The sequence below is a fragment of the Passer domesticus genome, chromosome 15, assembly GCF_036417665.1.
Source record: "Passer domesticus isolate bPasDom1 chromosome 15, bPasDom1.hap1, whole genome shotgun sequence".
Classification (NCBI taxonomy): Eukaryota; Metazoa; Chordata; class Aves; order Passeriformes; family Passeridae; genus Passer; species Passer domesticus.
The window spans coordinates 13,462,625-13,487,676 of record NC_087488.1 but is presented as its reverse complement, the minus strand read 5'-3'; the positions used below and the strand labels follow the sequence as shown (position 1 = coordinate 13,487,676).

General features: G+C 48.2%; 2 protein-coding genes across 5 annotated transcripts in view; both read right to left on the bottom strand.

The window, feature by feature from the left end:
* Positions 1 to 238: 238 nt before the first annotated feature.
* AP5Z1 (adaptor related protein complex 5 subunit zeta 1) lies at positions 239 to 9,425 on the bottom strand. 2 transcript variants are annotated; one of them, XM_064389811.1, is made up of 17 exons: positions 9,301 to 9,425; positions 8,991 to 9,128; positions 8,442 to 8,628; positions 7,529 to 7,670; positions 6,510 to 6,622; positions 5,851 to 6,019; positions 5,038 to 5,178; positions 4,655 to 4,692; positions 4,413 to 4,575; positions 3,981 to 4,159; positions 3,343 to 3,485; positions 2,435 to 2,584; positions 2,118 to 2,229; positions 1,622 to 1,719; positions 1,254 to 1,386; positions 902 to 1,116; positions 239 to 646 (listed from the first exon to the last, which is right to left on the bottom strand). In XM_064389811.1, the coding sequence occupies exons 1-17, from the start codon at positions 9,339 to 9,341 to the stop codon at positions 382 to 384; spliced, it is 2,427 nt and encodes an 808-aa protein (XP_064245881.1). In that variant the 5' UTR covers positions 9,342 to 9,425; the 3' UTR covers positions 239 to 381. The 2 variants fall into 2 exon arrangements, with proteins under 2 accessions (XP_064245881.1, XP_064245880.1); XM_064389810.1 differs by having other exon boundaries at positions 8,991 to 9,164; positions 9,301 to 9,392.
* Positions 9,426 to 11,751: 2,326 nt separating this feature from the next.
* The window catches only part of FOXK1 (forkhead box K1), a 56,211-nt gene continuing 42,910 nt past the window's right edge, over positions 11,752 to 25,052 (bottom strand). For all 3 annotated transcript variants that reach the window (XM_064390980.1, XM_064390981.1, XM_064390983.1), the window contains exons 8-9: positions 22,971 to 23,195; positions 11,752 to 19,958 (exon numbers count right to left, since the gene is read on the bottom strand). In XM_064390980.1, coding sequence (XP_064247050.1) covers positions 19,738 to 19,958; positions 22,971 to 23,195 — 446 coding nt within the window. In that variant the 3' untranslated portion in view covers positions 11,752 to 19,737. The remainder of the gene's footprint in view (positions 19,959 to 22,970; positions 23,196 to 25,052) is intronic.

Sequence of the window (25,052 nt, the reverse complement as noted above, 5' to 3'; positions counted from 1 at the left end):
GCAGCATGTGCAGGTGTAGTGGGAGCAAAGGGGAGGGGAAACAAGGCAGAGGAAGGGAGGGAACAAGTACATCTCCAAAGGGACAGGGTGTGCTGGCAGGCTATTAATGCACCATTCACTCTCCTGCAACATTTGCACAAATCCACCAGGACTTCAAAGCATACTCACCAGGAAGGAATAAGACCAGCTTAGGAGATAAAAAAGCAACAGGCATTGGGACACAGAAATACAAACAGTCTTAGACCAGAAGAGCCTCAGCTCTCCTTACTCCTGTTCTCTGTTTCACTCACAATCATTTGTTCCTCTTTTCCAGTTAAGATCAGGGCCTCAGCCTTGAGAGTCAGCAGTGTCCAGTTGAGTTACTCCAGAAACCTCCTGTCCTCACACTGGCATGGAGCCTGGAGCAGGCTCCAGAAGCTGGGTGACCAGCCTCAGGGCCAAAGGGAGGGACTCATTCACCTCCCTCTGAAACTGTGTGTTGGCCACAGGTGGGGTGAACACAAACTGAGCCACGCTGGGCATTTTCAGCAGGTTCATGAGCTCAGTTGCACGTATAAGGAGCTCCTCAAGGTCTTCCTCGCAGTAAACAGAGGTGACAGCAGGGCTCTGCACAAATGTCCTCATCTTGGACAGGAACATGGACACTCTGCAGGAGAGGACATGGATATCAGCTGGCAGGACCTTTTCACCCAGCCAGGTCACTACTCCACTGTGTAAACTCCAGCAGACTAGTGCAGGTGACAGAGCATTAGTCAGCAGACGAATCCCACTCCTCCAAACTGCCCTTCCACAGCTCACCTCTGTCCTTTCTCAGTTGCCAGACTCAATTATTAATTAATACCAGCAAACCCACATTCAGACCTGTGAGATCTGCACGTTTCAACGCTTTGCCGGTGCTCACCTGGGGATCAAGTCCTGGCTGCGGGCTGCCAGCTTGGTCAAGGTGGCCATGAGGACACTGATGGCACGGGGGGCACAGCTGGGGGTGCTGGCCTGTGGCCGGAGCTGGGTGATCTCAAAGAGCACAGCCTCGAGGGCCTCGAAGAAGCGCATGATCTGCTCCACTGTGCAGCGCTTGTCGTGGGACACCGACAGGAACTCGCCCACAGCCCACGCCTGGTGCCAGGCCAGAAGGGAGCACAGGGAAAGGGAACCGAGTCATTTTTAGGGAACAGAAAATCAGGTGAGCTAATGCTAGGAGAGGGGAGGAGGGTGCAGCTGGAGCAGCCTGTGGCAGCAGCAGCCCTGCTCACCAGCTGGGTGAAGATGGCCTCCTTGCTCTGGATGTTGCTGACTGCTCCTGAGAACTCCAGGATCTCTGTGGACAGTTCCACCACGAGCGCAGGGCGCAGCCCGCAGAGCATTGCCAGCTGTGAACCCAGCACCCTGGAGCAGAGAGAAGGGCAGGGTGGTGAGTCCCAAAGCCAGGAGGAGCTGGCAGCACCCAGCCACTGGCACAGGGCTGTATCATCAGGATGTTCCCAGGCAGGATGAAGGTGCAGCCCCCATTTTGCACTCTTCAAAGATATGTCACAGTGGGGACTGGGCCAAAACTGAAAAGGCTCCTGGGCTGCCAGGAGGAAGGGCTGGGAGCTGGGCTGTGCCTCCTGTCTCATCTCACCTGTACACATCCTCTTTAAACGCTGGGATCTCGTAGAGCTGGTCACTCCTCCGCAGCAGCAGCACCACCAGCTGGTTTATCAGAGAGCCATCTGCAAACTGAAAGGCAGCCCTTGTTTCTGCAGTACCAGTGACATCCAGCAGTCAAACCCCAAATAACCAGCCAGGTGAGACAGCTGGCAGAGAAACTGCCTGATCCAGGAGGGGAGCAGTGCACAAAGCAGGTATCAGGCACTCACTGTGCTCTGATTTCTCTCCTTTACAGCTGGCTGAGAGCACAGAATGAACCTGACACTGCTCCACGGAGCTCTTCTGTTTCTCTGGATCAAGTGGCCAGCTTCAGTGCTGGTTCATGCCAGTACCAATCCCACCCTCCCCTTGTGCACTCCTCTCTCAGAGCTGCAGCATCTTCCCTATTTTGCTTCTGCAACTGCTCTTCACATAACAAGAGATCCCTGCAGCAAAACTGGGAACTGAAATCCCCCAAAAGGACCTACCTCTGCCACCACCCTGAAAAAGAGCTCCAGTAAGACAGGGACAGTCTCTGCACACTGCACCACCCTTGGGCTGCCAGCCAGGGATGCCAGCAGCTGCCGAAGAGGAACCAGACTGCGGGCAAAAGAAGAGTTACTGTTGAAGGTTTGGTCCCAGTTGCCTTTCCCTGTTCCCCACAAGGCCTTTGAGTGCTGGCAAAGCTGAGAGAGGGAAGAGAAATCCACCTCCCGCCAGCTCAGAGCAGCTGTGCCTTTCCCAGTAATCCCAGTGCTGCCGCCCAGAGCTGGATGGCTGAAGCACACTCCAGGCAGGCTCCTACCTGTCTGGAGCATCCTCGGGAGCAGACCTGGTGCGGAGGAGATACTGGAACGTGCTCCTGTAGCGGGGATGGCGGAACGCCTCCAGACACGAGGCTGGCTTCCCAGCTGGGTCAGCCCCAGCCTTCTCAGAGGCAGGAAGAGCTGCTGCCCTAGCAGGGAACACACAGAATGTGCTGCACTGTGAGAATGGGCCAGGGCAGAGCTGGGATCCTGAACACTGAACAGCAATCCTGGTCTAATCCAGGCTCTCTGGAAGGCAGAGAGCCAACCTGATGAACTCAGCCCCCCATATTCAGGCAACAGTTCCAGACTTGCTTCTGTGTCATGCCTGGGAAAGGGAAAAATGGCACTCGGTATCCCTCAGTCATCCAAGCCCACCAACATCTGCCTCCAGGATGACTCTCTTTTCTAAGCACTCCAGAAAGAGCTGTAATGTCAGGAGGACAAGAGCAGAGGTACAGCCAGTTCCAGTCCTACCCCATCTTCATGGAAACTCACAGTTCCTAAGATCTCAGGAAGAAAATTCTGCATGCCTCCAGGAGAACAAAGCCAAAACCAGGGCTAAGAGCAGGAAAGGAAGAATAGGATTTCACTTCTGTATTGAGGTGGTAGCTCATGCAAGCCTCAAACATGTGGCAATCATTTGGAGCTGGATAGGGAGAGGGGAATGGCAACAGCTCCCTGAGCCCCAAAGACAGTCCAGTACTGAAATGTGAGAGCTGGTCACCTTCTCTTCTCATGTACAGCACATTACTAAGAAAACTGGGCTGACATCTGTGCAGCCTTGTGTTAACCTGACTGCAGTGATGCCTCTTGCTCTGTGCCAGTTGAGGCTCACAAGTGTGCTCTGGGCTTTGGTCAGGGTTAAGATGCTGATTAACAAGTGAAGGAAGGGAAGGTGCATTACCTCAGCTGGATGTCCAGAGCTGCTGTCAAACAGGGCAGGTCAAGCAGCAAATGGAAGATCTCAATGGCTGTGCCTGGATCCAGCAGAAATGGGAGAAGGTCCACAAACTCAGAGATCAGAGGTGGGCTGTTCCATGCCAGGAACTGCAAGGGACAAGCACAAACTGCTGCACTATCCCTGCTACTCCATCACACACCCAGCAACTCCATACTGTGACCAGATGGGATGGGGAAGGGAAAGTCACTTCTGAAAAGCAAGACCAGAGAAGTCTGAGGGTTTGGTCAAAACCCAGGAGCCTGTTAGAAGCTCAACACAGGCCTCTGGCAGCTGGTTCAGTGGCTGGCAAGCTGCAACTTACTAAACTTTTCCAGAGACAAAGTGCTGTGTCCTGTGTTCACTGTGCTCCCCAGCCCTCTACAGTCCTGCCAACCCAGACTCTCTCCTGGCAGTGCTGAACACACCCAGAATTCTCCTCCCCTTCAAACTCACACTTGTTTTGCAACAATCCTTCTTGCCTGTGCCCTCCCTAGCACTACCATGAAGGCACATGGAGGGCTCTGGGGCGCAAAAATGAAGTTCCAGGGCACAGAAGGGGATGTGAAACAGTCTGTTCCCTCTGCTGCTCCAACATGCTGTACCTTGAAGAGATTTGGGAAGCTCTGCCTGAATATGCTGGAGGAGTCTGTGAAGAGCTGGCTGTTGTCTTTGCAGAACTGGACAAATTCGAAGGCCAGTGATGGGTTGTGGAAGAGCTGAGCTGGGATATCAGTGAAGAGGTGTTTGTAGATGGCATCTGAGTCCACGGCTGCCAGTTTGCCTGGGAGGACACAGCACCTTGCTGAGCACAGCCCAGCCAGCAGCCCTGCCAGGGCTCCAGGGGCTAAGAGAGATCTGGGTAAAGAGCAGGGCACATCCCAGCTCCTGGGTCTCCTGGGGTGGGATCATCTATACCAGAGCACAGGCAAGGTGGAATTACCAACTCTGGCAGGCAGCAAACTGCCAGGACAAAAGGCTGTGCTGGAATAGGCAAGACTGGATTGTGGAGGAGGGAGAGGGAGCTGAAGACTTACTGTGGTTCAGGAAGAACTGGGCAATGGGCAGCAGTGCCCTGGCATAAGTGGCATCCCCACATATCCTGCTGTGCAGGGTTCTCAGGAAGGAGACAGCATGGCACACATAGGAGGAGTCCTGTTTGCAGATGATGTCCATGATTGTCATTGCCTCAATCAGACACTGCAGGAAAGCAGAGATGAAGATTGGAATGGGGGAAACCACAACCCCCAGACCCTGAGCCCCATCTCTGTGTACTTACAGCTTTTTGCAGGTCTCCATCATCTTTCTTCAGGGGTCCTGCCAGAGAAATGAGTCCAAGTTAAGCTTTGAGCCCCACAGGAATATGAGGCTGTCAGTTTGAACACTAACCCTGACTTCAGGGCAGGCAGGAACACACACTGATCCTAAATTCAGACCAATGAGAACCAAGTTTCACAGCGTCCCCTGCAAACCAAGGAGGCAAATCCTTCCCAACACCCCAGCTCAGGGCTGATCAACGACTTGCCCCAGCAGCTGCAGCAGGCCCTATCCCTAGCAGCCTAACAGTGGATTCTGGGGAGTGAGATCCCAGCCCAAACATGCAGAAATATGCTGGAGAACACTACCAAGAGGGCTGCCAGGAGGGCTCATGGCAAGACTCACGGCGGAGGCTCTGCTCGGCGAGGCGCTGGCAGTAGGCGAAGGCTTTGTCGCGCAGGCGCTCCCCGGGCGGCAGCTGCCGGCCAGCCCTGGCTGGAGCAGGGACCACGGGTGCCACACACCTGTCCCCTCCTGCTCTGTCACCTACACAATGAACAACACACGTGTCAGCTTGTCACAGGCCGTGGCATCCATGCAGCAGCCCAGCAATAGAAAGGCAGCTGACTGTCCCCAGGTGCAGAGTGAAGAACAGGAGGCTGAGGGAGAAGGGAATGTTACAAGAATATTAAGGAGATGCTGTCTCCCATCACCCAGGCCTTCTTTTCCAGGAATCCATGCGGCTTTGTCTGAAAACAGGAGACTCACCCAATAAGTAATTCCCCAAGGAAGTATCAATAAGTATCAGTCAGGAGGTTTAGTGATATTCCTTCCCAAACTTTCCCTGCTCCTAGTCCAAGATCTCTGAACTCTTGTCCATATTCCTGCCACTTAGAATGAGAGGATGGAAGGGACTTAAAGCTCATCCAGTTCCAAAGCCACTGCCATGGGCAGGGACACCTTCCACTACCCCAGGTTGCTTCAAGCCTTGTCCAATTCAGCCTTGAGCAATTCCAGGGATAGGGCAGCCACAGCTTTTCTGGGCACCCTGTGTCAGGACCTTCCCACCCTCACAGGGAATAATTTCTTCCTAATATCTAATCGGTTTGAAAGAGAGGAGATTGCTGGGTTGCTGGTGCAGCCACCTCATATGACATCTGAGCACACAGCCCTCCTGGGGCTGCAGACCACAGTGGCCTGCAGACCTTCAACCCCTACCTGGATTAAGGGTGTCCAGCTCCTTGCCCCCATAGCACAGCAGCCAGTTTCTCAGCATGGAGAAAGCCTGCACGTTGAGCCACTGGTCCTGTGTGTAGTGCTGAGCCACTGAGAGCACTGTGAAGAAGTCTGTGGCAACAGCACCATCCACCTCTGTGATAGGAGCAGGCTGAGAGAGAAGATGCAGCAGGTCAGAGCCCCAGGGAAAGGCTAAGTGAGAGGGCAGGGAAAACCCCAGTGAGCCCATGGAGACAAGCAGCCCCTGTTTGGGGTCCTGCAGGAGGGCAGGTAGGCAGAGAGAGAACCAGCTGTGCTGGATCCTTCTCCCTAGCTGAAACACTCAGCTTTGCTACTTTGACACTGGTCTCATTTGCAATCACCTTCAACTCTGAAGTGCATGGTAAATAAAAGACTCTTCTCTAAAAACTGCTTCAAGGATCAAAGCTCTGGGTCTACAGCTGAACTCCTAAATCTCAGAGCTGTAAATCTCCCTTACTTTGCTTTCCTATGTGTCTCAACCACATATCCCACAAAAAATTCTGATGAACAGCAGCTTTTCTAGGCTACTGTTTTCCAAAAGGTGATTCTGGGAACCCAAACCAGCAGGTAACAGACTAACAAATGCTCTCGTGAGGTCATTATGGCAACTCATCACTCACCTGTTTGGTTCTGAGACTGGAGAAGAAGCCTCCAGAAGGCTGAGCCATTCCTTGCTGAATGCTTGCATACCTCAGCCAGTCAGCCAGCTTTTTACTGACGACATTGATCTGTTCTGTACAAGGGAAGTGACAGAGTCATTGCTAGATTGGGCAGAGCAGCCTCTGCAGCATGTCCCTGTTAACCCTCAACTGCTGTGCTTTTTCTCCAGCCTGGATCACTCTCTGACCCAGCAATCCATAAAGAAACTGGTACCCAAGGTGGATGTTCTACACTCCTCATACCACCTCAGCCAGGGAGTGAGTGCTGGAGCCAAGGACTCTGCTACCAGAGCACCCAAGAGATACTTGTTCCTTTGTCTCCATCCACAGCTGCTGTTAGGAGGGATGTACAAAAACACTGTCACATTACTCAGGCAGTGTCTGGCTTCAGCTCTGCAGCCAAAGGCACAACTCCCTCACTGGGAGCTCACAGAAGCTGGGGCAGGTGATCCTTCCTGCTCTGCCAGCCCAGGCACCCAGCCCAGCATCCTCCCCAGAGCTTCTCTGGCACACTGCACAAAGTACACAAACCTCACAGGAAACTCCCAGAAACTCCTACTCACAATTCCCCAGCATTTTAAGCCTGGAATGCTCTCCCAGGTTAACCCACCACTACCCACCCAGTGCTGCCTCTCTGAGAAGAGCAGCTCTAGTTGTTCCTGCTGCTCTCTTGACCACAAGCACAGGCACATCTCTGTTTCTCTCTCCTGGCTTGATGCTCTTCAGGATAGCTACAGTTTCACACTCCTGCTGCATCTGGAGACCTCAGCCAGAGCACATGCTCCTGTTACACAAATCCATGGCCAGGATTTGACTGAAGGCCCAGTCCCAGCTCTGTGTGCTGGAACACATCTCACCCAGTGAGTTCCCTTTCCTCATAGCAGAGATGTCATTTTTGACAGCAGTTTCCAACTGAGAGCCTCCTGATCACTACCCAGACCACAGCCAGGTGGCAATCTCAGCCCTTCCTACAGATTTACCTTCTGTTAGGGATTCTGGGGAAAGGCTGATGACATTTGCCAGGACAGGAAGAAGGAACCGAGCACTCTGACCCTCAGGCAGCCTTCTTTCAAGGACCTGCACAACACGCTGCCCCACAGCTGCCACCTCACCCTTATTTCCCTGAAAAATAAAGCAGAGATAAAGATAAACAATCTACCACTGCTAGAGACCAATCTCCTCCATCAGGCATCAATACCAAAGTCAAACACAAAAAGAACTCACAGCACAGGGGATTTTACCAAATTTACAGAGATTTTCTGCAATTTGAAATCACAGATCCCCAACTGTGGGGCTGCTTAGGTGTTTTTACATTGTGGAACTGCAGGACAGTCTCAAGGCTGGATATTGGAGAGAGACGCTTTGTGAGGCAGCACAAAAGTAACACACTGCTGGTTTCTGTTCCATTTCCTTTAGTTAAGTAGACTCAGATGAATGTCACAAAAATTGGAGACATTTCTAAGCACACAGTGAAACTCAGAACAAGAAGTTTCACAAAAACATTTTACCTTTAACAGGCACAATACAAGTAAAAGGAGAGGAAAAAGAAGTCTGCAGCTTGTTCCCCAGGCAGCACTCAAAACAGGGATTTGAAATCTATTCCAGCAGCCAGCTCTAAAGGGTTCTTTTTTGCTTCCTGGACCTCAGTGTCTAAACATTACAATTTTAAGCATTTTTTGTTGTTAAGTGCTATACACAAAAATGTGCTATTTTTTCCCCATGCAAAGCAGAAGAATGAGATCTTTTAAATGAACATTGAAATACCTCTGCTTTATCCTACATACTTGCAATTGTCACTCTCCTTGAGCTCAGGGAGGAGCTCAGGAGCAGGGAACAATCAAAAAGCAAATCCATATTGACAAGAGAAGATCTCTGACTTGACAGGTCATTTACCTGAGCCAGAAGGACGGAGGATACCAGGCTCAAGAGCTTTGTATCTTGAATCTCATCACAGGAGAGGATAAGATCATTGCAAGGTGACATCTCTCTCAGGATGGCAGCACATAACACCTGAATCTGCTCAGGACTTTTGGGTGAGCACAGCACTGTCTGCAACAGCTCCACAAACTTGCCATCGAGCCTGCAAGAGTCACACTACACATCACTGCAAGGCAAGAAAAAATCCAGATGTTTATTTCCTGCATATTTTTGGCTTTGGGATGATCCCCCTTGACAGTGACTCAACGCCACTCATCACCTCCATTTCTGAGTGCACTTCCACAGAGGGCTCAGCGACACCAACACTTGTCAATCTTGCTGCAAGAGCAGGTGGGCACTTCTGCTCAGCAAGGGGGTGAAAAGCAAAGAGGGGCTTGGCGTTCAAACTGAACTTAGGGTTTTCAAGTCAGCGTGTCATTTTAAAGCCCTAACCCCACGCTTTTCCCTTCTTTTTGGTCAGACGCCTTGCATCTTCCAGCACCCGGGACGCACAGGGGCACTCACTTGCGGGGGTACTTGGTGGCGGCCACCGTGAGGTGCAGCCTCTGCAGCCCATCCACGGCCTCGGCGCTCGCCTCGGGGCCCTGCAGCAGCGCGGACACGCGGGCGGCGAATCTCCGCAGCTCGTCCTCCTGGATCTCCCTGCCGGGGCAGCCGGGGCTGTCAGGAGCGCGGGCCCTGTGGGGAGCTCCGGCCTGGAGGCTCGGTGCACACCGCCCTGCCCTCCGCCCGGCCCCCCGCTCAGCCCCGGGCCCCGCCAGCACCCCCGCCCGGCCCGAGGGGTCCGTGGCGCTGTCCCTGTCCCCTGTCCCACCTCGCCTGCCTGAGGAAGCTCTCGGCAGCCGCCGTGAACATCCCGGCCCCGCCGCCGCCCGGGCCCGCCACGGTACGCGGCCAAAGCCGCCCCCCATGGGCGGGCGGTACGCCGCGCCGGCTCCGGGGGGACGCGGCGGCTGCTGCACGAAGGTTCCGCCCGGCGGGAAGGGCTGGCAGGGGCGCGGGGTGACCAAAATCCTCGCTGGTGGCTGCAAAAGGACTGTCCGAGCTGCTGCTGTCATTGTCCCCCACCTCAGGAGCCTGGGGACAAGCTCACCCTGCCCTAGGCACTCAGACATATGGAGAACATGGCAGAGATGAGAGTTGGGGCTTCTGCAGGAGTGATGGGAAAAGACAATAAATGTATCAGCCTTTCCTGCAAGCTGCTCACAAAACAGAGCTTTCCAAAACCGGCACGAGGTGTTAAACCAGCTGCTCAGGTCTTCAGCACTCCTAGAAGTTAAAAATCCATCAAGACCTTCTCTCCTGACTGCTGGCACAGCTGGAGCTCTCAGCACCATGCTGAGCACTGCCCTGCAAGGAGGAGATGCCAGGGGATGGGATCTGGCACTTTGCCTTTGGTAATTCCCTGCCCTGTGCTCTCGTGGCATTAAAGTTCATTAGCACCATGCCTGGGCAATCAGCCAGCAGGGCAGTAGCACGTGGGGAGCCAAAGACAGGATAATTTAAAAAGACATCCCCCAGAAAGGGGTCTGCATCAATGCATTTGCTCACTGTGTACTGTGTTATTAATTTTTTAATTAGTCAATTAAAAAAAATCCTCCCTGTAGTAACTGAAGGGAGACTACAAGAAAGAGAGAAACTTTTTACAAGGGCATGGAGTGACAAGACAAGGGGGAATGGCTTCAGATTGAGAGGGCAGGGTTAGATGGGATATTGGGAAAAAATTCTTCCCTGTGAGGGTGGGGAGGCCCTGGCACAGGGTGCCCAGAGAAGCTGTGGCTGCCCCATCCCTGGAAGGGTCCCAGACAGGCTGGACAGAGCTTGGAGCAAGCTGGGATAGTGGAAGGTGTCCCTGCCCACGGCAAGGATTGGAATGAGGTGATTGTTAATGTTATTTACAACCCAAACCATCCTGTGGTTCTATGAATCACAACAACTTTATGTCAATTGAGGCCTTAAAAGATATTACTATTTAATTCAGGAGATAAGAATGTTTAGTCAAAATAAACCCAGAACTTAAATTGTAGCTGCATTAGGAAGCAAAAAGGAGGAAAAGGAGTCTAACTACAAGACAGATAAAGTATTGTTTTCTGATCTCACAGGCTTAAATGAAAACAATTATTATAAATTACAGGGGAACACACTGGAACAGTTTAACTTTCAAAATAACAATGTTTCACTTCATGACAAAACAAAAGCTGGAGCTGGAGGAATCCTTTATAAGCCCCAGGGGAAGCATCACAGGTCTCACACACACAAGTCCATATGTTCACTCTGCTGCGAGTCAACAGCTGCCCAAATAACTGACAAGGGATCAAAAGTGGGGTGTCTGAACTCCAAACAGTGCAAGGTGTGCACACACACACTTCCTTCCTACAGGGAAAAAAAAAAGGAAAAAATATTAAACACTGCTGCAGGAAACTCAACTCCCCTGTGATGTTACACTGGAAGGATCCAAATCTGGCACCCAAAAACAGCAAAGCAATTTCAGGGCATTTTCTCTTTCATATATAATTTTATTTCTGGTTATAGAAACAAATGCTAAGAGGAGAAGCAACATTCCCCAACCACATACATCAAATTAAGGTAACAGAACAGTTAAAATAAATGAAAAAAAAAAAAAAGTAGAAATTTAAACCTTTGTTATAGCTTTAAAATATTAACGTTCTCGATACATTAGAAATCACATTCAGATCTCAAATTACTTAAAAAATGTATGGCTCTATATTAAAAAAAACAAACAAACAAAACCACTGTATCCCATCTGAAGTGGAAACACAGGTCCTGCTGTGGGATGCAGGATCCCACACCCTGCTGGGAGCCAGGGCTGCCTCGAGCATCTCACAGGAGCAGCTGGCCAGGGAAAGAACATGAACTTCACATCCACTGCCCCCCGTGGAGCCTCCCCCTTGGGATACACACCTGCTTTTTAAAAAGCACTGATAACAAAACAAGTCACAAAAAAACCCCAAAAACAACTTCTGATATCAGCTGTAAAAAAAACCAAAAAACCAACCCACAAACCCCAAAACATCTGGCTGGAGGTGTCTTGCACAGGCAACACCAGGAACTGAAATGCAAGCATGGCTTTAGTTTCCCCTTTCCATCACCTTCTTATTTTACAAAATAAGTGCCAAACTGAGGTGAAGGGGGTGAGGCTGGCTCAGATCTCTGCAGCAAACCCTTCTGTGAAGCCATTGAGGTATTTCAGGTTCTCCTCTCAGCCTTCCCCAGGGACTCGGTGGGAATGAGCATCTGCACAACAGGGGGAGAGTTGGATTTTTCTGATTTTTTTTTTTTTTTAAATTAGAACAATTATTCAGAGTTGGATCTGAATTTCCAGCTTTACCATCCGTTGCTCACACACAGCTTTTGATTTATCCCTAAACAGCTTTTAACAGTCCTTTGGATAACAGTCCTTTGGATAGCTACAGACTCTTAAAATGCTCTTTTTGGCTACGTGGAGGTTGGCTGGCAGGCTGGGCAAGGCCAGCCTCCTCAGCACAAACAGCATGTCAGAACCCAACACAACATATGGTCTTGTAAGAATTTCATATTTTAAAGCCATTTTCTGTATCACTATATTTGAATGAGTTTGGTTTTGCTTTTTTTTTTTTTCTTTTTACATTCTGTTTTCTATTAAAGCAAAAAGATCTTACAAACAATACTCTGGTTCCCTCTACTTCAAGCCCATTTGAGGGAGAAAAAAAAAAGAGAGATTAAGCAAGTTTAGGTTTACAGTAATTCAATTGCTACAGAGCCAACTTAGCAGCCTGCCCACCTCCCAAGAGCAGCATATAAATCAGCAGAACATCAGGATGTTCTGCAGCAGACTTTTAGCAGCAAGACAGTGAAACAGAAGGAATTCTCACTTTTTCTGCTCCATTTAAATCTCATTTTTCTTCAGCTACCAGACATTTCTCCTCACTGTTGCCCTTAGCTTTAAGGAAGGCTCTGTCTCAGACTGCTTTAAGTGAAACTGAGGTGGGGTAGGAGCAGGACAGAGAGGTCCAGATCACAGCAGAACTTGGCAGCAGACACGAGGCAACAACCAAATGTTAGGGGAAGTCTGGGTTTCACAGGGGCTGTTTTCTGCTGGATGAGGAGGAAAGCTGCTTCCTTTCACTGCTCCTATTCTGGTCTCTCTTCCCATCACCAGCCCTGTCCTCCCTGAAGTACTGCAGCCCCATCACCAGGCAGGGATTGCTGAGCTGAAGCTTTCACTCAGATCCTCAGAGAGAATTTCTGCTTCTGGAAGAGCAATTAGGATTAGGAAGTCAAGTATCACTTGCTTTTATTCTCAAGAGATCCACGTGGTTCAAAATACACCCTTCTGTGAATTTAGTGATCCCTGTGGAATTAAATCACACCTGAACTTTGGCCAGTTCAGCAAAATTTACTCCCTGTGAATGGAAACATTAGAAAAACTCTGTGCTTGTTTTTAAGGGGATATAGACACACCTTACCCCAAAAAGAGACAGAAGCATGACAAAAGGAAAATAATCTCACCACAGAAGAAAAGAAACTATTTCCTAGTGCCCCAGTGTTAGCTTAGCCACCTGACAGAGAGGAATTCCTCAGCCTTACAGCATCCTTGTGGACCCCCCATAAATCTCCTCTGTTAGAAATAAGGTCCCATTACTTACAGAGCAGAACCTGTAAAGAACTCCCTGCTACTGCATCTAGAGAGAACTGCAGACAAGAAAGGATTCCAGCTTTCATTAGTGCCATTTGGGGAGGTTCTTGCCAGAAAAGCAGTGTGGACTGGGGCTGCTGCAAGCAGGACAAAGCCAGAAGCAGGGATCCTACAAGGAAGATGCAAGTACCAAGTTGCCTCTTCTGCTCTGCGAGAGGAATGAAAGCAATCACTGAAGTAAAGCTGCTTCCACTGGCTGCTCACATTCGTTACAAAAATAGGTTCATCGTTCTTTCAGAGTCAGTGCCTGGTGCAGGAATTACCAACACACTGTATAAAAGTCTGTGTAAGTACCATTCAAGAGAAAGAAATAGTCATGGACCATTTATATATCTATATCGACACACACGCTCACACACTCACACATTAATAAATATAAATTTTATGTTTACACAGATCTAATTTAATATTCTCTGAAAAAAAAATATTTAAAGGGTTTCTTCCTTAGCTGCCACCCATGAATTGTCAATGTTTTTTTTCTGTCTTGAGAGCAAAGGAGTAGATTTGGCACAACTACCCTTGTGCTCTGAAACTTAAAGTGACACATAAGGAGAGGACCAACCATACATTCTGAAAGGTTTTAATTCAGTGTTGGTAAATTGAAAAGGTATCAAAAGAATTTTCCAAACATATAAATACAAACGTCACAAATTGATTCAAAATTTGGAATTTAAATATAGTGCTCCAAGAAAACCAAGTATTTTTCAAAATGTCTTGCTCAGGCCAAAGTGAAATGCTCCCTGGTGTATTATTGCCCCATGAAAGACCCCTAAGAGAGGAAGGCCACCCTCACAGCTACAGAATTCCCACTGTTATGGCAGGGAATACACCCACACCTGTATGCACAAACACCTATAAACAACCCACCCAGCAGAGAGAGGTGCTGATCTAACAAATCCCAGCCCAAGAGCTGCCTGGCAGCCCAGAGAGATTCCCCAGCCATGTTTTGATCAGGTGCAGGTCGAGATGCAGGAAGGCATCAGCTCCAGCAGTGCAGATGACCTTGTAGTGTAACTGTGTTTTCTGCAGCACAGCTGGCTCCTGTGGAAGCTACACTTTCCAGCAGTAGTGTATGCTGTAGTAGCAGCAGCTTGGGCATCATTTTTCACCCAGAAGGACACAGAAAGTTCTACAACAGATTGTTTACTCGTGTAACTGCAACCCAACACAAGAATCCTCGCCAGATGCAGACCTTCAAGCAATGGAATTAAATTAGGAGTTAGATTAAAGGACTCTGGAGTTGACAGAAATAACTACAAATAGAGGGGGAAAACTGATGAGGAGCAGAAGCAGGAGCTGCCCAAGAGACTGGCTGGCAAGAGAAGACAGATAATTTGCTGCAGGATGGCATCTGCAAACTCAAAAATTCAGTGTGCAGCAAGGGCAAAAATTATGAAGCAAATCCTGTTCCTTTAGAGGTTCACTCTTAATGCCCATGTCCAACACTTATTAGCAGCAGGACTTAAAAAAAACCTCAAAGATTTTGAAGCAGGTAGAAACTCAAGGCAATTTCCACACTGGATTGAAACTATCACTTGATAAGAAAAATCACAGGTATCTTTAAAAGTGATCAGGATCCTTCAGTGCTGCTTCCTGCTCAACAAGACCCAAGCTAGGACTGTTCCTTGGAAGAAAGGGACAACGTGGTTGCATCTGCTCAAATGCAATCCAGTTCACTCTGTGATTTGTTCCTTACACTTTACACTTGTCATGCAGCAAGAGACCAAACAGGTACTGGGCTGTACTGGCAGAAGTGTGGCTACCAGGCCAAGGAAAAGGATTCCTCTTCCAACCCATGCAGCATTCCCCAGATCATGGCTGCAGCACTGCCTCTGCCTTTGGGCTCCCCAGCACAGGACTCACAGTGACCTCCTGCAGCAACTCCACCTGATGGACAAAAAGAGACCAAGACAACCAGGCTGGTTCAGCCTTAAGAGAAGGAAGCAAATTGGAAAAATCTCACTGGAATCTTCAAGTACCTATTTGTAACATGCAGAGGAGGCAGAGCTGGGTTCTCCTCAGAGCAAGGAACAAATTCAGCTGCATGGGAAATTCTTCTTATATTGCTGAGAAGTTTTCACCTTGTGTGGTGAGAGTGGATTCTCTAAGGAGAGGTACAGAATTACCACTAGGTGAAATCCAAGATCCCCAAATCCAGGGAAACACTTCTCTTTCACCCTACATTTTGACATTCACTTACACACTAGCACCCACCAGTGATACCAAATAAATAGCCCCTTGCTGACACAGATGAAAAGCTCCAACACCAACAGAACATCCCAGCAGGCAGGGAGAAGTGTTCCACACCACACTGCAAGGGAGTTCAGGTCAGATGCTCTCACTTGCTTAGATATGGGTCCCTAGCCTTCTGTGCTCCAAGCTTTATTCCATTGTGGGCATTTCCCTACTGAAAAGGAAAAAAAAAAAAAAGGGGAAATTAACTCTGAATGACAACTCTAAGGCAGTACAAAAGACCAAACATGCAAAATCAAGTTTACTCCCCCAAAATCTGATGCTAGACCATGACATTGATGGCAGAAGCACTGTAAGAACTTGAGTTGTTATTTCTTTCCTCCTACAAAGCTTTAACGTGTCTCTGAAAACACTCTCCTGAATAAGCTCTGCCCAACAGTAACAGGTCTAGAGCACAGCATGAAAATTCATACAGGGTGACCAAATTGACCTTTCTCAACCTGTTCTGGAGCTCCATGTGTTCCACAGATATTTTCATCCTTGAGTCCTCAAGCAGAGCTTAATGCAAGGTGCTGCTCCTGTCAGTGGATAAAAATGGCTGGATATGCTACAGGGGACAGTGTTAATGGTATGGGGGAGGGAGGAATATGGGAAGGAAAAAGAGTTGAAAAGAATATATGAGCTAATCATGAACTTCAATTTTGTGCTCAGCACTGTGCTGTGTTATCACTAAATCAGATTAAATTGATCTTTCTCTAAAAAGCTTTCTGTATCATAAGAGCCAAGGTCAAGACAAACAACATGGAATTCCAGTGGAATAGAACAAAGAACAACTGCATTCAACTCTTGCAAACTGGGGCAAAGAAAGTTGCTATTAACTAACTGTGATCAAAGTAAAATTAGTCAATGTCATTGCCTAAGGTGAAAAAAAAATCAATTGGGAATGGTGGGAAGTGAATTCACACATTAAGAACTTGACTTTACAGTTTTCCCAGGTCTAAGTAATCGCAGTTTAAATATTCAATATGCCTTGACCTTCATTACACAGAGAGCAGAAAATCCAGTGAAGCCTCTACCTTCACTTCCCCTCAAACCTTCTTTAGTTAATGTAATCAAAGATGAGATGCAACTTTTTAGACAATAAAAACAAGTCAGATTATAAATTTAAAATAATCTGAGTACTGCATATAACCATTAAGGTAAACATTTTCTTCCTAGCTGAAGACTTAATTCTACCACCACGCCTCTGCAGCCTGGAGAATCAGGACAGGTATGTAGAAAGAATGGTGCTGTCATCCAGACTGATCAGTGCTGAAAGAATTCATCTGGAGGCCTGAAAGAAGATGTCTTCATCTCACATGTTCGGGATGAGGACCACACTTTTCCACAGCTCTCAACACGATTTAACAAGAACAGTTATTTTGCCTGGTACCAGGCAATGTTTAGCCAAACCTACAAAAAAAAAAAATCTGCAAGTGGCAGGACTGCTTCCTACAGCAGCAGAGGGATGCAGCAGACTGATAAAGCAAAAAAACCCTGACAGGGTGAACTGACAAGTTCCAGACATCTCAAGCAGAAAGGGTGAACAGAACAAAGATATTTGCTTATGCTCAACTCCCATTTGAACCAGCAGGCATTGTGAGCCACAAAAAGAAGAGACAGGAAGTGTTATTCTGTTCTAAATACTCAGGAGGCAGATCTACACATGCAACCTGAGGATGGACTTTCAGGAAGTATCTACAGAGCAGCAGCTTTATAGTGGATGAAAACATTGTCACTCAGCTGATGTCTTTCTATAGTGCTGCACTGGTTTACTGGAGTTCACGGCTTAATTATTTAGACTCTTCAAGAGAAAAGCATCAGCAAAGAAAAATCCACAGAATCTTGGCAGCTCCACATCCTGAACAGTTTTCTGTTGGTTTTTCATCTTGCTCTGACTCACCCAACACTCTGGAAAGCCAAGGACTCCTTTGCTTCCGGAGCGCTCCCGAGCCTCGGGGCTGTTTCAGAGGCGTGCCTGTACCTAAACCAGCAGTCACCCGAAAGTAATGATTCATCACAGAGACTGTGCTGCACTCTCACTTGTGCCTTCTACCTAGAAGTTCATTTTATTGACTCCTGGCTTTGAAAAGGCTACAGAAAACAGAGCTAATCTGTGTGCTTTTCCGCTGCGCCACACCTTGCCTTCCTAGCGGGAGAAGGGACAGCTGGAGGCCAGCCTGCTTCAATTACTTTGTGGTCTCTAACAATCCTCCTTCACAAAACCATTTCAAAGTACTAAAATCCCATCTAATAACTTGTCACTAAGGGCACACACCTGAATTCTGAAAGCCCAGCTGAGATAAATGATCTGTCATGAATATTTTATGTGCCTCTCTCCGCAGAAAGTAACCGCAAATCATGAGACCAAGAAATTCTTTCCTTCTTTCAGCAATATTTCTCACAAAATAATGGATTTGAGAATTAAACATGTCTGGATTTTATTCAAGTGGTGGGACTTGGTTATTGAATAGGATTTGGCAAAGACAAAGGAAACCCAGAAGGGAACAAGTGATGCCAGCTGTTACCTTGTGGACTTCCTCCCCAGATTCCAGCAGGCACCGAAGGGCTGTGCCTTGCCCCTAATCCCCACAGATATGCTGACAGTATCATTTACTGCACATTGGGGAAGACTTTTTGCAATGTTTCTGCAGTAGGTTTTACCTCTCTGCCTTGTCAGACTGGACAGAGGCACAGCCCACCCCTCTTAAGTCTCTCTTGCCATTACCAAAGTAACATTTGCTAAATTAAAAAATCTCTGCTGTGCTGCCAGAAGACATGTTAGCCAATGGGACTGCAAAGGGTGTAAAGCCAAAGGGGATTGCTGGAGGCTACAGGCAGGGGTGGATTTCTTTGCTAGTCATAAAGGGTCACAAGTCAAATCTGCCTTCCTTGAAAGACATCCTTGTACTACATGAGGAGCCTGAAATACAGTGTGAGTAAAGGCCTCCTCCTACTGGCCAACCCAAATGGTCCTCAAGGCAGGAGGGATGGCAGAGGGAGCCAAGCAATGAAAGCAAACCTCCAAATCAATTTTGGTAAAACTGTTTGAAGACCTCCAGTGAGTTTTGCCACATGGAAAATAAAAGAGAAGTCTTTTGCCTTGGTCTATTACACCCTGACAGAATTTGAATGAACCATGGTATGACCTCTGCTGCCTCTCATCCAAGCCCTAAACTTCCCTCTCCAAAGAGTAACACAGGAATTTTGCTGTTAGCCATGAAAGAGGGTCAGCTCTGACCTCCTGACCAGGCTCCATCGAGCTAAGGACCACACCACCACCAGGAGGTGAAGGTGACATCTTTAGTGCAGAACATCAACCAATATTTTCTAAAGTTCACATAGACAGTGGCCATGCCTTCACCTACAGTGCTGATTTGAACAAAAGATGGTGCTTCACACAAGCTGTGATCAATCAAATGCACACAGAGCCTCCTGGAGACACCCTTCCCCATGGGATCCTCAGGCATCAAGATACTTTGGCTGTTGTCCAGAGCAAGTGATGAATAACTGTAAGAAGTTATTTGTAAAGATACAAACCCCTTTGTTTTTAACATCTTTACAGGAACCAACTTAATACAGTTCCTCTGTCATCCTATTCTCCCTCAGAGGGAATGGAGAGAAATTTCATCTGGAAATCCAGGTGGCTGAGCCCTGTAACTCCTCCTCCTGAACCCCCATATAAATAAACATTTATATTCAGAATTTTCTGTTTTAAAAAACCAGAATCATTTGCCTTTTTTTTTTTTTTAAGCTTGGTACCATGTTTCTTTAATGTTGTTGTGAGATACTGCACCCACATTCAGCATTTGATTGCCTTGGGTGACCTTTTTAAAATGGTCCTATGGTTCAAAGCTCTCAGAAGCGTGGTATTAAGGCATAGAACGTGAGGAGTTTTCTTTCCAGGGAGCAGATTGTATTTGTATTACATTCCTTTAGATTCTGAACTGCAAATCCCATCCCCTTGGAGCCAAAAGGGGAAAAGATAGTTAAAAATATCCCAGCAGTCATACAATCACTTGTCTGTATTTTTTTGAATCTTAAAAAAAAATAAAGAAAAAAAAAAGGAAAAAAATATCCCATAAGTAGAGACAGAACAGAGTTCCAGATATGGGTTCTTGGGAGGGATTATCCATTCTTTTTGGCACCTTGTGATTACAACAGCTGTTGTCCTCCCATTGAAAAATCTGCCTTTAAAAAGAGCTCTCTATCAGCTGTGTTTTGAGCTGTTACAGTTGTGGTTGGTTTCCTGTGAAAGCTGCTTTAGGGCTCCTGCCATCCCATGCCCACCCCGCCATCGCTCCAGCTCCTCCCACCGCTTCTTCATTCACTGGTTGCCTGTCCCTGTGGCACTGTGGACGTGATGACTCCAGCCTGGGCTGGCACTGCTCCACTGGGCTCCTCTATCCGTGCTCTCTTCACTTCAGGCTCACTGGAGGGAGCTGCCGCCGTCTCTTCGGTCCCCGCCTCGCAGACCCGGCTGACTACAACAGGAGTGGACGAGCTGGCCTGGGCTGCAAGGAGCTGCAGTGGGTTTGTAAGAGCTGGGAAGGAAGATAAGAAAGAGAAGCAGAATTAGTGGGGTGAAGCAGAACAAGTGTTTGCTATTCCAAGCAAAGCAAGAAAAGCAAATCCCACCGTTAAACGCGACAGCTGGCACACGGTCAAGTGTTGCTTCCCAGTGCATTTTGAAAGCCTGGCTTGCCTTGTCCTTCCCTCTCCCTCCACAACCTCAGCTTTTCAAGTTTACCAAACCAGCAACAATCCCTCTCACAGGAGAACTTCCTTCCTCCCATGCACTGTCAAACAAGGCATTGCTAGCTAAGTATTTGCTCCCAGCAGGGGAGGATCAAGCTCTAGTTAAAATTACAGCACATGTCTTTGAGAGGTACTGCTGATTGTAGGTGGCCAGAGAATTTCTCATGAACTCCAACATCCATGTGCTGGGTTTTTTATTTGGAGTTTTAGAGGCTCTTTTTGAGCCCTGCTCACACAGGAAGAACAAACCAGGCTGTTGGGAAATAGAATCCAAATACTGAGTGTAATGACATCCCACTTGTAAAAGAGGCAGGAAAAAGCTTACCCTAGACAACCACATGTGTTCCCATCAGAACTGGGAGCAAAACAAAGGAACTTCTGGCTTCCAATCTTGTACTGCATTATTGACACAAGGTCTCACCCTCCCATTAATAAAAGTGGTATGAAAAAAGATGATTTAAGTAGCAACCCTCTGTAAAAATGTCTACAATTCCTAGTTCCAGACAGAGAATGTGCTTACACACTGACTTTGGCACACACCACTGCTTGGAAAACAAAACACATGCAGTTTTTGGACTCTGCATCAATCAGAGAGGAAGCCAAAGGGGACTCAGGAAACAGCACATCCTCTGCCCTCCAGACTCATTTGCAAAGGATGGAATGACTGAACATCAGTGCTGTGTTCACTGCTAAACGCATGAAAAAGGAGCCCTAGGATAAATAAACAAAGCCAACAGAACAAAGGCCCTCAAAGTCCAGTAACTTCTACCAAGGCATGAGAAGAAAGATGTAGAGTATCAAGAGGATGAAGGGAAAAAAATAGGGTAAAGATGAGGGCAGTCAGCAATTACAGCTTAGTGACTTAGAGAACCTAAATCATGCAATTGAAGAGAAGTTAACTTAGTACAGATGAGAGTCAAGAGACTCAGGCTTTGTTTTGTGAACCAGAAAATTTACTGCCACTTACAAAAAAACTCAGATGTAACTGGAATACTTCCCACTTTGATGAGAGTTAAAAAGTTTAGTGAGATGAAAATATTTTAACACAAAAATGTCAAATAAAAAACTGTCTGATTCTGTATTAGACAAATGCTACTGCTGGTTAGTAGAAGATTGACCTATCTGATCTATTAATATCTTATAATAATTGCACAAAAACCTTATCACTATCATTTTTTTCATAATTCCAGTGAGATTCTTTCAATTGACAACTGTGAAGAGATGTGGCAGAAAATTCTGTAGAAACATTCCTATCTTCATGAAAGGCATCCAAATCCCAGCAGTGCCCTTCATTTCAAACTCCCAAAAGCACCAGCCTGAGGCAGCAGAAGTGTTTGGCCTCTCAGAGAAAAAAGCCATAAGAAACATGGATATTCCCATCCCCAACTGAATAAAATCTGAAGTGCTGAGCAAGCAAGAGGAGGCTGCCAAGACATGGCTTGTATGGAATTTCAAAAAACCATGCTTGACAAATGACTAGAACACATCCTGTGTATACAAAAATCCTACATTTGTTCACCTGGTGAAATAGATCTTGTTTCTCTCAGGCTCTAAGATTGTAAGATGGGAAAGTATGTTATTTTCTTTTTACTCTACTGAGTCATGTTTCACAAGATCTAAAGAACACCATGGAAATTTTATTATTTGGCACGCTGCAAGCAAAGGCTGTTGATCAGAAGAAAATAAATGAAAACAGGCTCTCCACAAGAATCACTAACACTTTCAACAAGTAACCTCAAGAGGTAGAGAGTCTCAGTACTAATAACTGCATAGCCAAGGGCAAAGAAAGGACAGGGCTTTTCTGCCAGAGAACAGGGCTGTTCCCGCAGGAAAGGCAGCAGAGGTGGACAGAAGAGAACCTCCCACTCATTTACAGACCTAGAAGTGGAAGAATTGCAATATCTTTGAGCTGGACACATGGAATAACTTGATACACAGAAAGCAAGAGGAGAAAACACTTGCAGCTTTACACCCTGGCTGCTAAGCTGGGGGAGCAGTGGCAGCCAGGAGCTGGGGAGCAGACCCACCACAGCCTGGCTGCTAAACTGGGGGAGCAAACCCACTACAGCCTGGCTGCTGGGCTGGGGGAGCAAACCCACTCCAGCCTGGCTGCTGGGCTGGGGGAGCAAACCCACTACAGCCTGGCTGCTGGGCTGGGGGAGCAAACCCACTACAGACTGGCTGCTGGGCTGGGGGAGCAAACCCACTCCAGCCTGGCTGCTGGGCTGGGGGAGCAAACCCACTCCAGCCTGGCTGCTGGGCTGGGGGAGCAAACCCACTCCAGCCTGGCTGCTAAACTGGGGGAGCAGGGCAGCTGGAGCAGACCCCACCACAGCCTGGCTGCTAAACTGGGGCAGCAAACCCACTCTAGCCTGGCTGCTGAGCTGGGGGAGCAGACCCAACTACAGCCTGGCTGCTGAGCTGGGGGAGGAGGAGCTGGGAGCAGACCCACTGCAGCCTGGCTGCTGGGTTGGGGGAGCAAACCCACTACAGACTGGTTGCTGAACCGGGGGAGCAGGGCAGCTGGAGCAGACCCCACCACAGCCTGGCTGCTAAACTGGGGGAGCAAACCCACTCCAGCCTGGCTGCTAAACTGGGGGAGCAGGGCAGCTGGGAGCAGAACCCACTATAGCCTGGCTGCTGGGCTGGGGGAGCAGACCCACCCCAGCCTGGCTGCTGGGCTGGGGGAGCAAACCCACTACAGACTGGCTGCTGGGCTGAGGGAGCAGGAGCTGGGAGCAGACCCACTGCAGCCTGGCTGCAGGGCTGGGGGAGCAGGGCAGCTGGAGCAGACCCACCGTAGGCGCTGCCGGCGATGCTGTTGGTGGGCACGGCGTGTTTGCCGTTCTGGGTGACTGCCCGCACCGGGAGCTGGTGCTGCCCCAGGGCCACTGGAGCTGCCTGCTGCAGGATGGTGACAGTCTGCCCAGGGACACCCTGGGCCATCTGGCTGGCCACTGTCTGGATGACACGGCTGGCCGTGGGGATCGTGGCAAAGGCGATCGTTGGCTTCTCGTCCATGCCTGTGAAGAGCAGAAGAGACAAGGATCAGTCACTGCCCTGGCTCGGAGGCAGGTTTTGTTCTCATTAACACTTTAGCAGGGTTACACACCCCAGGATTACAGTACCTCAGCACCACAGAAGGTCAAGGATGAGTATTTGGAAACATTAAAATATTCTCTATTGCACGTTTACTCTATCAATATTAGGAACATTCTTCTTACAGCATAAGCCATGAGAAAAATTGAAAAAAAATCAAACCCATCAATTCGACCCTTTGCCCTAAAAAGGCATCACCTCCCTTACTGGCACATCACAGCTGTGATATGGACAGCAAGCACTGCAAATCTCATAGCTTACTTTGCAATTTCAAACAAACTGGCTTGACTTTCAATACCACACAGCAGGAGAAGGCATTAAGATCTTAAACAATGCCTGGAGCCAAAAGTCTGCAGCAGCTTGCTGTCAGGCCTGCATGGAGGCTGATTTACAAGGAGGTCTTCCCATAATTGCCAGCTTTTGCTGTGAAAGTACAGGAAAAAAACAGGATGGAGAAAAAATAAAAAAGGAGAGCAGAGTTTCTGGACAGAGGTAACTGCTTGAGAGCACTAAACCACTTTTCTCATTTCCCAGGATAAGCAAGGGGTCAGTTCAGCAGGTATGCCACAGATACAGGACAGCATCCTGCCAGGCATGCAGGAAAGCAGAGGAACCATTCTTCCAGGGGCTCTGTGGGTCTCAAAGGAGAGAGGGCAGGAAGCACAACCTCATTAGTCCTGTAGGAAAAGAAGGCCTCTCCCATTTTAACATTTGCACACAACAAGAGAGGAGTTAGATGGGACGTTAAGCACTGAGGTGAAACCTGCAGGCAAGCTGATGGGAATGAGGAGAGAAAAGGCAAGGAAAGCAAGGAGTTCAGGAAGGAAAAATGCAGCAAACAGGGAAAGTAGAGACTAGAAAAGGATATGAGTGAGACAAGTAGGGAAAGAACAGGCAACAGCAAGAACCAGTGAATGAAAGAAGGGAGCAGGTGACAGGCAGCTGCAACTCCTAGTGCTTCAGGAACATGTATGGGATCCAGACAGGAATTTCCAGAGAATGCAAGTGAAACTCAAGCAAGATAACCAGTGCTGAACTAAAAATGCCAGGGGTCCTGCTGCTGCAAGAAGGAAAGCTCTTTGTAATTTTTTCCTTCCCTTAGAGGGACCATTGTCCCACTGCCCACATAAAAGCAGACAGAGAAACCAGCCTTGCTGCTGCTACAACATACACTGACCTTGTAGCACTAAGACCTTCTGAAATGGGGAGCAGACAAGGTGTTGTCTAGATCACAGCAAGAGAATATTTAACTCACTAAATCCCCCAAGGCGGGAATTTCCAGCTTAGGGACAGAAAAAGGGCTTTGTTCTAACTGGTTTTTGAAGATTGCTTTAATGGGGCACTGCCTGAACTTCCAGAAGCACATGCTTTCCTCTAGGAATCCAGGCCTGCAGAAAAGAAGGGCTCAATCATTTATTTACAAAGCCATCCTGAAGCAGAGCTGCAGCCTTTCCCAGGCTCTCTCTTTTGGCTGGAAAATGCACATGCTTTCATAGCCAATACACAGGCATAATATTGGTATTGGGGATAATTACAAAAGCATGGATAGATAGGACAAAGGGGAATGGCTTCAAACTGAAAGACCAGGTACAGATGAGATATTAGGAAGAATTTCATCCCTGTGAGGGTGGTGAGGCCCTGGCACAGGCTGCCCAGAGCAGCTGTGGCTGCTCCATCCCTGAAGTGTCCAAGGCCAGGCTGGACAGGACTTGGAGCACCCTGGGATAGTGAAAGGTGTCCCTGCCCATGGAAGGGGGATTGGAATGAGATGATCTTCAAGG